Source organism: Polypterus senegalus, chromosome 14, assembly GCF_016835505.1.
Source record: "Polypterus senegalus isolate Bchr_013 chromosome 14, ASM1683550v1, whole genome shotgun sequence".
Classification (NCBI taxonomy): Eukaryota; Metazoa; Chordata; class Cladistia; order Polypteriformes; family Polypteridae; genus Polypterus; species Polypterus senegalus.
This window is the reverse complement of record NC_053167.1, coordinates 135,087,430-135,104,601: the sequence shown is the minus strand read 5'-3', so window position 1 is coordinate 135,104,601 and position 17,172 is coordinate 135,087,430. Positions and strand designations below refer to the sequence as shown.

The following is a 17,172-nucleotide window of genomic DNA, read 5'->3' as shown; positions in this document are numbered from 1 at the left end:
GTATCCGTTTACTTGGTCTGGGTTTGTGTAGGAGTTGTTAAAGGTTGTTTATAGTTCTGTTTGAGTTTTTATAATATATATTCTTGTTTGTTTAATTGACTTGATTGTTCGGGTGGTTATTTTAGTTTTCTTTTTAATACGTAAAGGACACCTTCATCAAAGGGGATCAAATTGGGGCTAAGGTTCTGTCTGATCCCATTCCAATATAATTACAGTAGTTTCTTCCTAAGAGTAGGAGATTCTTGCGTGTGCCGGGCTACTCATCTTACGTTAAGAGGAACTCGCTGCACAGTAACAGTAGACATATTTGGCGTATACTAGAAACAGCATTTCAGGAGAACTATATCACTCCAGCAGTGAAGCAAAGTGGTGGGAATGTTCTGGTTTGGGGTGGCTTTGCTCCTTTAGGGCCTGGGCAGCTTGCAGTCATTAAGTCAAATATGAATTATGCATCATATTAAAGTGTGCTTGAGGTGAATGTAAGACCATCTGTCCAAAAGTTGAAGTTTAAATAGAAATGGACCTTTCAACACGTCTCAATGATCCAAAGTACTCTACCAAATTCACCAAGGAGGGGATCAAAAAAGAAAAAATAGGAGGTTATGGACTGGACTAGTACAGGCTCTGATTTGAATCCCGTTGAAATGTTGTTGGGTGGATCTGAGGCAGATAGTGCATGCAAGAAAACCCATTTTGCAATCTGATGTGATTTTGCATGGAGTAGTCCAAAATTACATCAGTACAATGTCAGAGACTGGTAAGCAGTTGTGCAAAACACCTCAAAGAAGTAATGTCAGAGGGCACAACCATTTTCTGACACTAAGGGTGGAATTTTTCCCATAGTAAGACCCTTGCATCTATTGATAGTTTTGTCGAATAAATGATTGAAAAAGCAAATGTTCGTTGTATTTTTATTCACCTTTATGTATAAGCATTGTTTGTATGAAGATCTGTTTTACTGTCCAGATGGGTTGGAAAAGAACTTTTTCACGAGACTTTAGCTGTTCTGGCAGTTTTCGCGACTATGATGTCAGAAGTGTGACACAAAGGTAGTCTCAGTGTATTTATAGATTTTTCCAAGAGAATTCCTCTTTAAAAACTTTACAGGAGAAGATGGTCTGAAGCAGTAAATACAGAACCAAAGAATCACTTGATGCAGTATTTTCATATGTTCATATTATATGACATATAACTAAAATCTTTTTGAAAAAGAGGATCCTGAGTGAACAAAAAATGCAAATTCCTTGATAAACAAATGAAACTGGTATCAGCAAAGTTTTATATTTGAATCTTTGTATTCAAAAGGTCAGCGGACTTGGAGCAAACAGAAGTACCCATTATATAAATATTCACTTGAATTAACCTGAGAGGTTTAACTTTATTATGCCAAATAGGTAAAGAACAAAGAGTACATTATTGCTGTACTGGATTATTCAATAAAAAAAACACTTGGAAATTGCATTATTTTCTTTGTTTGATTAAAAACAAAGTACACCAACACTTGCTATTTTAACTTAAATTGATTTTTTCCTCATTTTATTGGCTGAGGAGTTACGATATATAAATAACTCAATACTAAAATATTCAAAATGTCCACCCAATATTGTTTTACCACCTTCAGAAATTTGCAGAATAGAAGTAATTTGTGCAGGTTAGCCTCATAATAGGTGAAATATTTTGAGGCAGATAAAGTACATTTATAATTCCTTCCGTTTTCCTTGTTCTGTAACTTCAGTTTCCCAAACAGGGCAACCCATGGGGAGTCCTCAGACGGGATCAATAGCAATCCCTCAGGTGGCGATAGGATCCCAGGACCGACCTTTAAGAACCAGGCAGCCTTCCGAGTGTGTGAGTATTTGAAAGTAACTGACTTTATATTGGGTTTTCATTTTTTTTTCCTTTCTCCATTATCCTGTAGTTTTTAAAGGAAACTATATGAGGGTGGCAAAATAACATGAAAGCAAACCTAGCCAAGGTAATGTTCTATTGGAAAATGTTTAAAAAGCCACATTTAAAATCTAATTTTGCTGACAGAATAAAAAATAGACCTTTTAACACAACTCCTAATTATAAATATCCTAGACTTAACCTGTACACTTGTTGTGGCTTTAATGATGTCAGAGTAGGCTTTTAATATCATTAGTTGAGTGCAAGATCCAGTAATATAGTATCAATTTACAAACTTACTGTGTTTTTGGTATTTTACCAATGAAGTTTTAAACATAATTTCTGATCACATTCTCTTTCTTTCTCTTTCTTGTCTAAATTGATTTTTAGTCAGATCATCGTCAGACACCTCCTTACTCTCCACAGCCCATAGCATTTAGTAAGAGCACTTCACAGCCTTCCAGTAGTTCCCAATCAATAGTGACGCCTTCTGCAAACTCAGGCCCTCCAAAACAGCTCCCAGTTCAGATCCCACTCCTTAACTTTTCTCCGGGAACTCAGTTTCACCACGGGATGCACACACTGGGTCTGCTTCAGCCACACCAGCAGCAGCATCACCCTATCCCTATCCCTTCCGCACCTTGGCCCATTCATGGACCTGTAATTCAGACATCTTCTGCAGGTGGACTTCCGTCTCCCCCAAACCTTAACTATTCACTACGTTCCGCCCCGACAAATGGGAACAGCAGCTCAACAAGCAGCCCTAACCCGTTGAACTTGAATGACCCAAGCATCATCTTTGCTCAGCCAGCTGGGCGACCTCTAGGAATACCAAGCACCGGGCGGGATGGGCAATGGCACAACCAACTTTTACCTGGAGCACTGGTGGGGAACGGCACTGTGGGCAAGTCAGGTACACTGTGGGCATCAAGTAAATTGCATGCTTTTACTTTCTGCTTTATTTACTTATGGCTGCTTTATTTAAATTCCTCTGTTTGATCTCTTTGATTGTTAAACCTAATAAGCATGTTTGTTTTCCTTTTAATATAAATCAGATAAGCCATGTCCTGCAATAGCATTATTACGCTTAAGAGTAATAATAGCAAGTACAGTAGATGCATGTTGACTTGGAAAAGGCAATTGCTGATGTTACATTTTCCAAGGACAACTCATTTTATACAATTTATAAATGTGCACTCTGCAGGTAAGATTTGCAGGTAAGGATTTCTTGAGATTTTGATTTTTTTTCCGCCATGTACTCATATGTCTTTTTTTTCTTCCCTTTCTCCACTTCTCTTTGTCTAGACCAGGGATATCAGGGACAGTTTGGTAAAGTAAACCCTAGTTTCCTGCCTTGGGACCAGAGTGCTGCTGGACACTTTTCTATCCCAGCATCGTGGCCTTACATGACACCTCCAAATTTCTTACCACAGGGAAATGGTGGGTTGCCACAAAACAAGACGATCATCTCACAAGGTCAGTCCCTTTTCTCGACATTGATGTGTTTTATTTATTTATTTATTTTTTTCCCTTCATTTTTTTTGGGGTGGGGGGTTTGTTTTGGAGGGGTGGGGGAGTAGGTGAGATTGGAAAAGCCCTCGCCTACCATCAACATCATGCCTGTTTGCCTAGCTCAGCTCCTAGTGGATCTATTTTATCTGCCACACTTTACTGACAGATTTGTCAGTAAAATTACATTTTCATTGAGAAATCCCAAATACACATGTCAATTATGGATACGTTTACTGTTCAAAATGTATCTTGGGAGAGGTTACTTCAACTTGGAAAATTTGTTGATTTCCATGTTCTACTTGTCTCACTAGTCAGGAAAATGCTGTTACTTCTCCTGCTCCTTGAAATCACAGTGGGTAAGTTTTGCGATGTTTGTGACCATAAATATAAACATGTTAGAAAATGTGTGTCATGGCATAGCATTCAGGTGGGTCTAAGGGCTGTGCAGACACTGTAGCCTGCAGTGGACCTAGTTAAAAATGTCGATCATAGAACCTTCTCAGTCCATTTCAGGACCCAAAAACTATCTCAGCAGGATTGTGCAAAAGGCTGGAAACAGGCCTGGGTAGGACTCTAGTCTATCACAAAGACCACTCTTACTCAACACACACAATAACACACGAACCATATTCACACACTGAAAATGGGTAATTAACCTAGCCTAAAAAAAGTCAAAATAAATACCTTTTGAAATGAATTCATTCTTAGTTTAAATATGTTTGGTCGTTATCGTTTTCAATAAAATGAGACTTGCAAAGCTATTCGGTACTGACAGAAGCTAGGGCTTAATATAATGTATTACAGCAAGTGACCATTACGGATATCGGGTGAATGTGGCAGTCTGATGCAGAACACTTGTGTAGTGTGTATGCCCATACATAAATCCAGTCCTCATTGTTTAATGCCTGCTTTATAACATCCTTAACAATGAGGGTTCAGGGCATGGGCACAAAAAAAAAAAAAGATGTTTATAAATGAACTCGCATGATTCCAGAACAATGCTAGATGTAGAAACAAAAGCAGACAGTACTGACAGTTATTTGTCTGCTAACACAGGTTCTTAATTAAGCTTTCCACATTGGCATTTTGACCGTGCTGTTAAATATATATTATTTACATCGTACTGGGAGCTGGGGCATATACGGTAGGGTCCACTTTGGAATTTTGTACATACTCTTCTAAATACAGTGGTGTGAAAAATTATTTGCCCCCTTCCTGATTTCTTATTCTTTTGCATGTTTGTCACACAAAATGTTTCTGATCATCAAACACATTTAACCATTAGTCAAATATAACACAAGTAAACACAAAATGCAGTTTTTAAATGATGGTTTTTATTATTTAGGGAGAAAAAATCCAAACCTACATGACCCTGTGTGAAAAAGTAATTGCCCCCTGAATCTAATAACTGGTTGGGCCACCCTTAGCAGCAATAACTGCAATCAAGCGTTTGCGATAACTTGCAATGAGTCTTTTACAGCGCTCTGGAGGAATTTTGGCCCACTCATCTTTGCAGAATTGTTGTAATTCAGCTTTATTTGAGGGTTTTCTAGCATGAACCGCCTTTTTAAGGTCATGCCATAGCATCTCATTTGGATTCAGGTCAGGACTTTGACTAGGCCACTCCAAAGTCTTCATTTTGTTTTTCTTCAGCCATTCAGAGGTGGATTTGCTGGTGTGTTTTGGGTCATTGTCCTGTTGCAGCACCCAAGATTGCTTCAGCTTGAGTTGACGAACAGATGGCGGACATTCTCCTTCAGGATTTTTGGTAGACAGTAGAATTCATGGTTCCATCTATCACAGCAAGCCTTCCAGGTCCTAAAGCAGCAAAACAACCCCAGACCATCACACTACCACCACCATATTTTACTGTTGGTATGATCTTTTTCTGAAATGCTGTGTTCCTTTTACGCCAGATGTAACGGACATTTGCCTTCCAAAAGTTCAACTTTTGTCTCATCAGTCCACAAGGTATTTTCCCAAAAGTCTTGGCAATCATTGAGATGTTTCTTAGCAAAATTGAGACGAGCCCTAATGTTCTTTTTGCTTAACAGTGGTTTGCGTCTTGGAAATCTGCCATGCAGGCCGTTTTGCCCAGTCTCTTTCTTATGGTGGAGTCGTGAACACTGACCTTAATTGAGGCAAGTGAGGCCTGCAGTTCTTTAGACGTTGTCCTGGGGTCTTTTGTGACCTCTCGGATGAGTCGTCTCTGCGCTCTTGGGGTAATTTTGGTCGGCCGGCCACTCCTGGGAAGGTTCACCACTGTTCCATGTTTTTGCCATTTGTGGATAATGGCTCTCACTGTGGTTCGCTGGAGTCCCAAAGCTTTAGAAATGGCTTTATAACCTTTACCAGACTGATAGATCTCAATTACTTCTGTTCTCATTTGTTCCTGAATTTCTTTGGATCTTGGCATGATGTCTAGCTTTTGAGGTGCTTTTGGTCTACTTCTCTGTGTCAGGCAGCTCCTATTTAAGTGATTTCTTGATTGAAACAGGGGTGGCAGTAATCAGGCCAGGGGGTGGCTACGGAAATTGAACTCAGGTGTGATACACCACAGTTGGGTTATTTTTAACAAGGGGCAATTACTTTTCACACAGGGCCATGTAGGTTTGGATTTTTTCTCCCTAAATAATAAAAACCATCATTTAAAAACTGCATTTTGTGTTTACTTGTGTTATATTTGACTAATGGTTAAATGTGTTTGATGATCAGAAACATTTTGTGTGACAAACATGCAAAAGAATAAGAAATCAGGAAGGGGGCAAATAGTTTTTCACACCACTGTACATTGTGAGGACGTTTGTTTTAGTGGAGCAATGTCTTACTATCCTATTTGGCATTTCCATATTCTTCAGTTTTTTAACAGGATGTGTAGACTGAAATTGTGACTGTCCCTGTCACCTGGACGTCTGACTGCTGTTGTAATTTATAGTGGCAGTGAAATAGTGAATCATTACAATGTATAGATAATAGAGCTGTGAGGTTTGTTTCATGTAAAGTAAATAGCACTGACTGTTTATTTGTGACATGCACAATGGTACATGCCACAAAGAACCTCATTGCCATTTTATGTCATTTATGCCTTGCTTGCATTTTATACTTCTACAGTTAAATGAAATTAACTAACGTACCTGTTAAGACTTAATCATCGGGAGGAGAAAGATGTATGCAGCAGTTTCTGTACAGCAGGATCTGTTGATAAGAGGATTGCAGTCCTGTGCATGTAAACAGCCAATGACAGTGATTTCCTACTCCCTCACATGCTGTCTGCATGTTTTTAATTAACTTGTACTGGGGATCTGTTTGCTATCATTAGTAGCTATTGGAGGTTAAAAAGAGAGAAACATACCTGATGGTGTCACTGCTGTCAAGGTAGAACTGAAATAGAGAACTGATTCGTAGTTGAAGTTGCACAGAATGTTTCTCCATGTAAAGTTAGATGAGTTCTCAAATATGTCAATGATTATGAAGGGGCAATTTTTAAATTATAAAACTGTATAGTGCAGTCTGTTCACGATATTTTAACAAAAATGGAGCTGTCTCAACATATTTCTTTGAAGAATAAGTGTGCCACATGTCAAGACAATTGGTCCATGGGGGGCTGAGTTGTTTCATGTGGACAGACAGATAGGGCTGTCGCAAGAGCAGCTTCATTTCATGCATTATATGTGAGCACACCTAAAAATGCAGTTAACTTAACCTCTATGTAAATAAATGAAAGAAGAAATGAGCCCACTGACTGTGACACATTATGTACATATATCTTCTTATATAATACGCTGTATAATACCGTGGCTATTCATTTGTCTGTCCAGGATTTTAAATCACCTGTAGCTTGCAAACCGGTTGACCTATTGACATGAAATTTGGTACACATATACTATGTGACCACCCCGAAAGTGGACAGTAGAGATAATTTTTATTCCTTTTTATTTTTTATTTTATTTTATTGTAGAATCAACTCTCTGCAGCGTGCACCAGGGCGGCCATGTAGAGCATGTGTACGGGCGGCATTCTCATTCCTACCCACTTCATATCTTAAATCATTCTTGAGGCAGATTGAACAGTGAAAATGAAAGAAAAACGTACTAAGTAATTGCAACACAAAAACTGACTTGATCAGTTTTAACGCGGAAAGATGCCGATGGAAGCAGCGGGCCGCTATGGTGGAGAAAAGAAGAGCTGCTCAGGAAGCCACAAGTGCATGAACCTCTGAGCAAACAAATGATAAGCATACAGAGAAAGAGGAGGAAAACTAGGAATACTCAAGTCAAGTGGATTCACTGCACACATATATACATATATAACAGGGAGAGATATACAGTAGATGTATACAGTTTATATATATATATATATATATATATATATATACATATACATATACATATACATATACATATACATATATATATATATATATATATATATATATATATATATATATATATATACATATACATATACATATACACACACACACAGTGGAACCTCGAGTCATGAACGTCTCATTACACCACGTACAAATCGGGTTACGACCAAAAAGTTCGCCAAACTTTTGCATCTGTTCACGACCACACACTCGGGTGATGAATAAGCCAGTTTCTTTTCCGGTTCATACGCGCCCAATGATTTCCGCACGTACAGTGCATCTGGAAAGTATTCACAGCGCATTACTTTTAATAATTTTGTTATGTTACAGCCTTATTCCAAAATGGATTCAATTCATTTTTTTTCTCAGAATTCTACACACAAACACCTCATAATGACAGCGTGAAAAAAGTTTACTTGAGATTTTTGCAAATTTATTAAAAATAAAAAAAACTGAGAAATCACACATACATAAGTATTCACAGCCTTTGCTCAATACTCTGTCGATGCACCTTTGGCAGCAATTCCAGCCTCAAGTCTTTTTGAATATGATGCCACAAGCTTGGCACACCTATCCTTGGCCAGTTTCGCCCATTCCTCTTTGCCGCACCTCTCAAGCTCCATCAGGTTGCACGAGAAGCGTCGGTGCACAGCCATTTTAAGATCTCTCCAGAGATGTTCAATCGGATTCAAGTCTGGGCTCTGGCTGGGCCACTCAAGGACATTCACAGAGTTGTCCTGAAGCCACTCCTTTGATATCTTGGCTGTGTGCTTAGGGTCGTTGTCCTGCTGAAAGATGAACCATCGCCCCAGTCTGAGGTCAAGAGCGCTGTGGAGCAAGTTTTCATCTAGGATGTCTCTGTACATTGCTGCAGTCATCTTTTCCTTTATCCTGACTAGTCTCCCAGTTCCATCCCCACAGCATGATGCTGCCACCACCATGCTTCACTGTAGGGATGGTATTGGCCTGGTGATGAGCGGTGCTTGGTTTCCTCCAAACATGACGCTTGGCATTCACACCAAAGAGTTCAATCTTTGTCTCATCAGACCAGAGAATTTTGTTTCTTATGGTCTGAGTTCTTCAGGTGCCTTTTGGCAAACACCAGACGGACTGCCATGTGCCTTTTACTAAGGAGTGGCTTCCGTCTGGACAAACTGCAATCTCTCCACCCAGTTCCTCCTCACTTATTCATGCCAGAACTTGACTTATGGAAGGTTAGTTTTCTTGGTTGTTTATGGTTAGTTTTTGTATAAATTAACGATTTTTCAAATATTCATTTTTTTCCCTGTGCTTAAAACTTGTAAAAAAAAAAAAAAAAAAAAATGTTTACAGCGAGCGGTTCGTAAGGCTGTAGCGTGAACTCTTCCAATGTTAGTTTTCTCAGTGTTATTCAGTGTTTTTACATTTAGTTTACTATTACACTGTGCATTCTATGGTATAATTAATTATTTTGTGCTTAACAATCTTTAAAAAATATATTTATATACAGTTTGTATGGTCTGGAACGGATTCATTGTATTTACATACAATCCTATGGGGGTAATTGTTGTGACCAGAGTTTTAGAATGAATTACGGTCGTGATCCGAGGTTCCACTGTATACAGGTGCCGGTCATAAAATTAGAATATCATGACAAAGTTTATTTATTTCAGTAATTCCATTCAAAAAGTGAAACTTGTATATTAGATTCATTCATTACACACAGACTGATGTATTTCAAATGTTTATTTCTTTTAATTTTGATGATCATAACTGACAACTAATGAAAGTCCCAAATTCAGTATCTCGGAAAATTAGAATATTGTGAAAAGGTTCAATATTGAAGACACCTGGTGCCACACTCTAATCAGCTAATTAACTCAAAACACCTGCAAAAGCCTTTAAATGGTCTCTCAGTCGAGTTCTGTAGGCTACACAATAATGGGGAAGACTGCTGACTTGACAGTTGTCCAAAAGACGACCATTGACACCTTGCACAAGGAGGGCAAGACACAAAAGGTCATTGCTAAAGAGGCTGGCTGTTCACAGAGCTCTGTGTCCAAGCACATTAATAGAGAGGCGAAGGGAAGGACAAGTTGTGGTAGAAAAAAGTGTACAAGCAATAGAGATAACCACTTGTACCCTGGAGAGGATTGTGAAACAAAACTGTGGGGGAGATTCACAAAGAGTGGACTGCAGCTGGAGTCAGTGCTTTAAAAACCACCACACACAGACGTATGCAAGACATGGGCTTCAGCTGTCACATTCCTTGTGTCAAGCCACTCTTGAACAAGAGACAGCGTCAGAAGCGTCTCGCCTGGGCTACAGATAAAAAGGACTGGACTGCTGCTGAGTGGTCCAAAGTTATGTTCTCTGCTGAAAGTAAATTTTGCATTTCCTTTGGAAATCAAGGTCCCAGAGTCTGGAGGAAGAGAGGAGAGGCACAGAATCCACGCTTGCTTGAGGTCCAGTGTAAAGTTTCCACAGTCAGTGATGGTTTGGGGTGCCATGTCATCTGCTGGTGTTGGTCCATTGTGTTTTCTGAGGTCCAAGGTCAATGCAGCCGTCTACCAGGAAGTTTTAGAGCACTTCATGCTTCCTGCTGCTGACGAACTTTATGGAGATGCAGATTTCATTTTCCAACAGGACCTGGCACCTGTACAAAGTGCCAAAATTACCAGTACCTGGATTAAGGACCATGGTATTCTTGTTCTTGATTGGCCAGCAAACTCGCCTGACCTTAACCCCATAGAAAATCTATGGGGTATTGTGAAGAGGAAGATGCAATACGCCAGACCCAACAATTCAGAAGAGCTGAAGGCCACTATCAGAGCAACATGGGCTCTCATAACACCTGAGCAGTGCCACAGACTGATCGACTCCATGCCACGCCGCATTGCTGCAGTAATCCAGGCCAAAGGAGCCCCAACTAAATATTGAGTGCTGTACATGCTCATACTTTTCATGTTCATACCTTTCAGTTGGCCAACATTTCTAAAAAAATCCTTTTTTTGCATTGGTCTTAATTGATATTCTAATTTTCCGAGATACTGAATTTGGGACTTTTTGTCAGTTATTATCATCAAAATTAAAAGAAATAAACATTTGAAATACATCAGTCTGTGTGTAATGAATGAATCTAATATACAAGTTTCACTTTTTGAATGGAATTACTGCAATAAATCAACTTTGTCATAATATTCTAATTTTATGACCGACACCTGTATGTATATATTTATATAGATATACATACATTCTCAGGATTTCTGTTGCATAAAAACAACTTCACGGGTGCTTTCCCTACACATCATATCGTAAAGATTTAATTAATTTCTGTAAGATTTTTAATTTATTAGCAAAAGTCCATAATGACCTGTTATTCATCATAAGCCATTACAGCCAACAATTTTAGCTTCCTTTTCTTTCAAGTACTTCTTTCAAAAAGTTTTCAAAAATTAAATTAATGTACTTTTCTAACACATGTAGTTTCATTCTAGTATCACTACCACAAAAATAGTTAATAAAATGTGATAATATAAGTCATTAGTAAATTTTTAAAATGTTCCAAAATTTAAAACGTTTACCTAATTTTCTGAACACACTTGAGTGTTACACCATTAGATAGATACTGTAGATAGATAGATGGATAGATACTTTATTAATCCCAAGGGGAAATTGACATACTCCAGCAGCAGCATACTGATAAAGAACAATTTTAAATTAAACAGTGATAATAATGAAGGTATAACCGACAATAACTTTGTATAATGTTAACGTTTACCCAAACTGGGTGGAACTGAAGAGTCTCATAGTGTGGGGTCTCCTCAGTCTGTCAGTGGAGCAGGACGGTGACAGCAGTCTGTCGCTGAAGCTGCTCCTCTGTCTGGAGATGATCCTGTTCAGTGGATTCTCCATGATTGACAGGAGTCTGCTCAGTGCCTGTCGCTCTGCCACGGATGTCAAACTGTCCAGCTCCATGCCTACAATAGAGCCTGCCTTCCTCATCAGTTTGTCCAGGCGTGAGGCGTCTGATAGAACGTCTGCAGCATCTTATTGCAGATGTTGAAAGACGGCAGCCTCCAAAGGAAGTATAGTCGGCTCTGTCCTCTCTTGCACAGAGCATCAGTATTGGCAGTCCAGTCCAATTTATCATCCAGCTGCACTCCCAGGTATTTATAGGTCTGCACCCTCTGCACAGTCACCTCTGATGACCACGGGGTCCAAGAGGGGCCTAGGCTTCCTAAAGTCCACCATTAGGTACATTTTTTATTGATTTATTGATAGCAAATATTGAACAAATATTTTGTTCATTTGCTACTGTGGAGATTTTGTAAAATAGTATCACAAACTGGTAACTGGACGGCAACCTCACAAAATGTGGAACAGTATTTATCAGCCACGATCCTTAGGAACTTCAGAGACCATGGACGGTTACTCTTAACCAGTTGCTTTGCATTGCATACCTAACCCTGTCAATGCCCATTTGTGTGGTTATTATTTTTTTTTTCCCAATGTGACTTGCAAAGTACACTACAACATGCTTTCTCTGAAATTTCAGTCCCTGTTGTTGAAGTAACAGTAAACAAATTTGAATAATATTAGAACAAAATTCTTCAAAACTCTCCTTCTCTATCTTGGGTGACTGATACCTGCAGAGCGTAGAGCTAGTGAGCCTCTGAATGTGTACTTGTCTGATGTTCTTCCATGCCTATGAGGTTCCTGATTAAGTTGCTACATATGTTCAGGCAAAAGGTCACATTTCTGGATGTGATTAAAGATGTCCCAAAGATGTTCTGTAGGATTAACATCAAAGGAAAAGGACAGGCCAAGGCAACATCAGCATATCGGCATTTCTTAGGACAGCTATGACCACCGTCATGGATGACCTGGAGATGTGAGCAGTGACAGGTCACCTTGTCCTAAGGCCAGCATCCCGGAGCTCATTGTTCTCTCTTTGTTGCGGGCAATGTCCGTACAGACAGTTTCAGCAGCAGGGGTTTGGTGAGTGACGGAATTTGCAGAGGCCGGCATGAGTTGGAGATGTTGGGTGACAGTCACATTGAGCTCACCAGTAGGAAGTTGTAGTTGTCCGGCTGCAAGAAAAGAGCCTGAATGAGAAGATAAGATTTGGTACATGTTGATGAGAAAAAGCCACAGGACTGCACCAGTGAAGGGATATGCTTGGTGTAAGTGAGAGTATGTGATTCAGAGTCCCACTGATATTGCAGAAGGGAGGAGGATGACGTTGTGTGCCACAGCCTTGAGAGAGATTGTAGGCAGATGAGACAGAAGCCAGGCATAAGATCTCAGGCTTGGAGACAAATAGTTAAGGGTGATTGTCCATCAAGCAGGTATGGATGTTGATAGGAAAACACTAGTGATGCAGTATGGTCTAAAATCCTTTTCATGTTATAAATAATTCTGATGATATGCAGAGGCCATTCAATCGATTAGGTGACATAGGCAGCCACCTAGGGAACTGTCATTTGAGGGGTGCCATTTATAAACGAAGGGGATAAACAAGGGGAATGGTGTCATAGAGATATAATAATAATGTACACGTTGTGCACAAAAAAAGGGGCAGGCACGATCTGGCACTGAGGGGGACTGCCCCCATTGAGTGGCAAAACTTAGAAGAGGGGGATGCCCCATGGTCATCGAACTCTGATGATATTGAGTGGGCACTATCATGCGCTGGGCACCACTTATAAAAGTAAAAGTGCCCATAATCCATACACCAGATTTATGCTGTTGAAGGGGTTGTATGCTCCAGACACTGCAGGAACCCCCAGAAAACTCCCCAGGGATCATCACAGCTATGAAGATTATGAGTGGGTGTTGGTAATAAAAGTAAACCCGAGCACTTTGAGCTACTGTTTGTATGAAAATGTGCTATTTAAATAAATGTTGTTGTTGTTGAGGGGGACCATGGGTTTTCAACTCTGATGGTAATGAGTGGGCACCGTTTATTAAAGTAAAAGCATGCATGCTTTGTAAACCAATTTGGTGGTCTATGCACAAAGGGGTGCAATTTGTGCTGCTGCAGGGGGTGCTTTTCTGTAGCTGGTAAGATTTCTTGTCCCCACCAGACACCAAGGGGGGAAAAACAGGTCGTTGAAGTCTAATAATGCCGACTACCTGCTAGTAGTACTAGTAGTTGTTTATTTATATAGCGCCCTTCACGAACAAAAGGTCACAGAGCGCTGAACAGCAAATACAATACAAATACAGCAGTTAAAACAAAACCAATAAAAATAATAAACAAACTGGAACTATTCAGCACTGACTGAACGCTTGTTTAAAAAGAAAGTTTTTAGTTGTTTTTTTTAAAGAATCAGCAGACTTGGATGTGTGCAGACCACAAGGCAGGCTATTCCATAGTCTTGATGCCACGGACTGAAAGGCACGACCCCCACGGGTTTTTAGCCGAGTGCGTGGGACAGCGAGAAGGCCTTGTTGCCCAGATCTTAGAGTCCACAAGCTGTATGGCACTGGAGCGGGCTGGTTGGGTACTCAGGAGCTCGTCCATGCAGAGCTCTGACAGCAAGTACCAAAACTTTAAAATGAATTCTATAAAACACTGGGAGCGAGTGCGATGAGGGTCAGTCAATGTCAGCCCCGTCTAGGACACAAATGGGCTTTGACCAGCGCTGATGGTACGGTACATTGCTTGTTAGTAAAGTTCAAATTCAACTCCTTCAATTCAATTAGTTACCAGTATAGTGTATTTTTGTATATACTTTTTAAACAAATGCATTACTGATTAATGCCATTATTAATTAAATTAGCACAGATGAGCCTCTTATTAAAGCTCTGCTTCTCAGACAGAATCGACTGTTATTTTTCTTGAAACCAGTAGCATTTGTCACTCTGCCTCTGTCTCCCTCTCTCTGTCTCTCTCACTCACACACACACACACACACACACGTGCGCTGTTGCCATTGCCCACCAAATGCGGCTTCATCCTGTCCTCTCTTCCGGTGTGCATTAACTTGTCAATCAAGTTGAACCGCGCAGCATTCTGGGGTATACTCTTAAAGGGGTAGTCTCACTTTCTATAGACAAGTCCATGACATTACCTTTAAGACACTAATTTATCAAAACAAAATCACATTTCCTGTTTCCTTTTAGGTACTTTTTGTGTTTAAATGTGTTTCAAAGATTCCAGCAATTTATTTTTTTGCATACCAGTAAAATTGTTTTCTCAAAATCCTAACTGGAAGAAGAATTTATACTGATAAACCAGTATGTCAACAACCAATACAGAACTCCCATCATTGGGACCCATTTTTCCTTTATTACCCCCTCAGTTTCAATTACAAATCAAACAATTCAGATGTGATTAATGTGCATATTGCAGACTTTCATTTTAGGGGATTTGCATACAGTTCGACCACGACCTTGTGTGGGGCACCTGTTGGTGATCTTGACTTTGCTGACAATGCTGTGATCTTCATGGAGTCAATGGAGGCTCTGATCGGGGTGCTCGAGAGACTGAGTGAGGAGTTTGAGTGTCCTGGAAAAAAACCAACAGCCAGGCCTTTAATGACCTCTTGGGCACGGCCATCAGCAGTGTGTCTATCTGCGGAGAGAGTGTCGACCTCGTCGAGAGGTTTACTGACCTCGGCAGTGACATTTATGTCTCTGGTGACTCTTCCTATGAAGTCAGTAGACGGATCAGGAGAGCATGGGGGGTCATGAAGTCACTGGACAGGTGTGTGTGGAACTCCTGATATCTCTGCAAAAGGACGAAGGTCCAAGTCTTTAGAGTCCTGGTGCTTCCTGTCCTGCTGTATGGTTGCGAGACATGGACGCTGTCCAGTGACCTGAGATGAAGGCTGGATTTCTTTGGTACTGTGTCTCTGGGTACCGTTGGTTTGACTTTGTGTTGCTCATGGAGTCCCGAATGAGGCACATTACCTGCATTGTGAGGGAGCGTCAGTTACGGCACTACGGCCATATGCCGTGCTTCCCCGAGGGTGATACAGCTCGTAAGATTCTCATTATTGTGGACCAGAGTGGCTGGCTCAGGCCAGGGGGTCGCCCACATAACACCTGGCTGCGGCAGATGGAGGGTGGGACTGGACCGCGTTTCTGCCTGGGGTTTGCCAACCGGGATCCCGAGCTGTTTCATCGTGTAGTGGGTGCGGCAGCGCTCTGTACCAGTGCCTGCTCCCCAACCTGACCTGACTTGACTTGCATACCGTTCAGTCACACAGCCCTTTTTCTATGTGGTCCTCTGTTTCAGGGCGTCATAATGTTTGGACGTAGCAATGGCAGGTCTGTTAAAGACGTTGTCGTATTTAGGACTTTGTCACGTATCACTCTCATGCCATGACTGCTTGATGTCTGTGATTCATAGATATCAGCTGGTGCTGAGGATCTTCTCTGGTGATGGATGCTCTGCCGAGCCTCTCGTGCAGCCATTGAGTTAGCAGTAGTTGGAAAGAGGAGTGTATTTCTTACAAGGTCGTAGATTAATCCTTTCCTTTTCTGGATGCTGCTGGGCTTCACACCAGGGCCCCTTGACTGTGAAATGGATTAAGAGGGTTGGGAGTGTTATGTTAATAAATGTTTTTGCTCTTCTGTATCTTTAAAAATTTGTGTATTTTATTGGTCTTTATTAAATATTCAAAACTTATTTTTTTCCTCTCCTTAGGTTCTGTGATTCATGGCAGCCAGCATTTCCCGTTGCTTCATCATGGACAGCACAATATAAACCTCAACTTCATTCATCAGAAAAAATGAGCTCTTCTCGGCCCGTTATGCGTTCAGATTTATTAATTGTGTTTTAAATTTGTATTTTGAATCAACATTGTTGTGCACCACACAGCGGGGTCACATTTTTAAATAATGTACCATTTTTGTAAATAGGTTTTTATTTTTGTGTCATCACAAGGATTTGTGATATAAATGTCAAGTATTTTAATGCCCCCGTTTTTAAAGGGGTTCAGGAAAAAGAAAACATTATTTTAATTGTAAAGGAAGGTTTCAAAGTTAATTTCTTTATTTTTTAATTAGCTGTATTTAAACATTGCTTGCTCATTGATCTTAAACAAAAATAAAGCCCACAGACAGTAATTTGTATAAAAAATAGGAAAGAATTATGTAGTGCCAAAAACCCTCTCAGTCCAGAGAAAAAAAGACAAATAAACCTAAAAAGTAAAACCGGCTGTTCGGTCTCCATTGCATAGTGGGTGGCCTTACGTTCGGGGAGCATTCAGTTGAAAGCGTTGGCTCACACATCCTGATCATTCACTAGTAGTACAGAGCGGGGTGGTGGGATTGTTCAGGGTGTACTGAGTGACACATTTGTAGATTGAACTTTTGAAGAATAGGAACGTAAATAAAATGGAGTGGGAGAAAGGGTGGGTTTGGATAAATCGACATGCTGTTCTTGTTTAGTCCTCGAAAAAGGGAAA

At 40.3% G+C, this 17,172-nt stretch overlaps 1 protein-coding gene across 4 annotated transcripts in view; it reads left to right on the top strand.

Annotated features, from left to right (window-relative positions):
• tut4 (terminal uridylyl transferase 4) overlaps positions 1-16,918 on the top strand; it is a 122,805-nt gene extending 105,887 nt beyond the window's left edge. For 2 of the 4 annotated variants that reach the window (XM_039735691.1, XM_039735689.1), the window contains exons 27-30: positions 1,736-1,848; positions 2,278-2,800; positions 3,193-3,363; positions 16,410-16,918. In XM_039735691.1, the coding sequence (XP_039591625.1) occupies positions 1,736-1,848; positions 2,278-2,800; positions 3,193-3,363; positions 16,410-16,498 (896 nt within the window). In that variant the 3' untranslated portion in view covers positions 16,499-16,918. Of the gene's footprint in view, positions 1-1,735; positions 1,849-2,277; positions 2,801-3,192; positions 3,364-16,409 lie in introns of those variants that run through there. The other 2 variants (XM_039735692.1, XM_039735693.1) reach the window with 2 other exon arrangements.
• Positions 16,919-17,172: the final 254 nt, after the last annotated feature.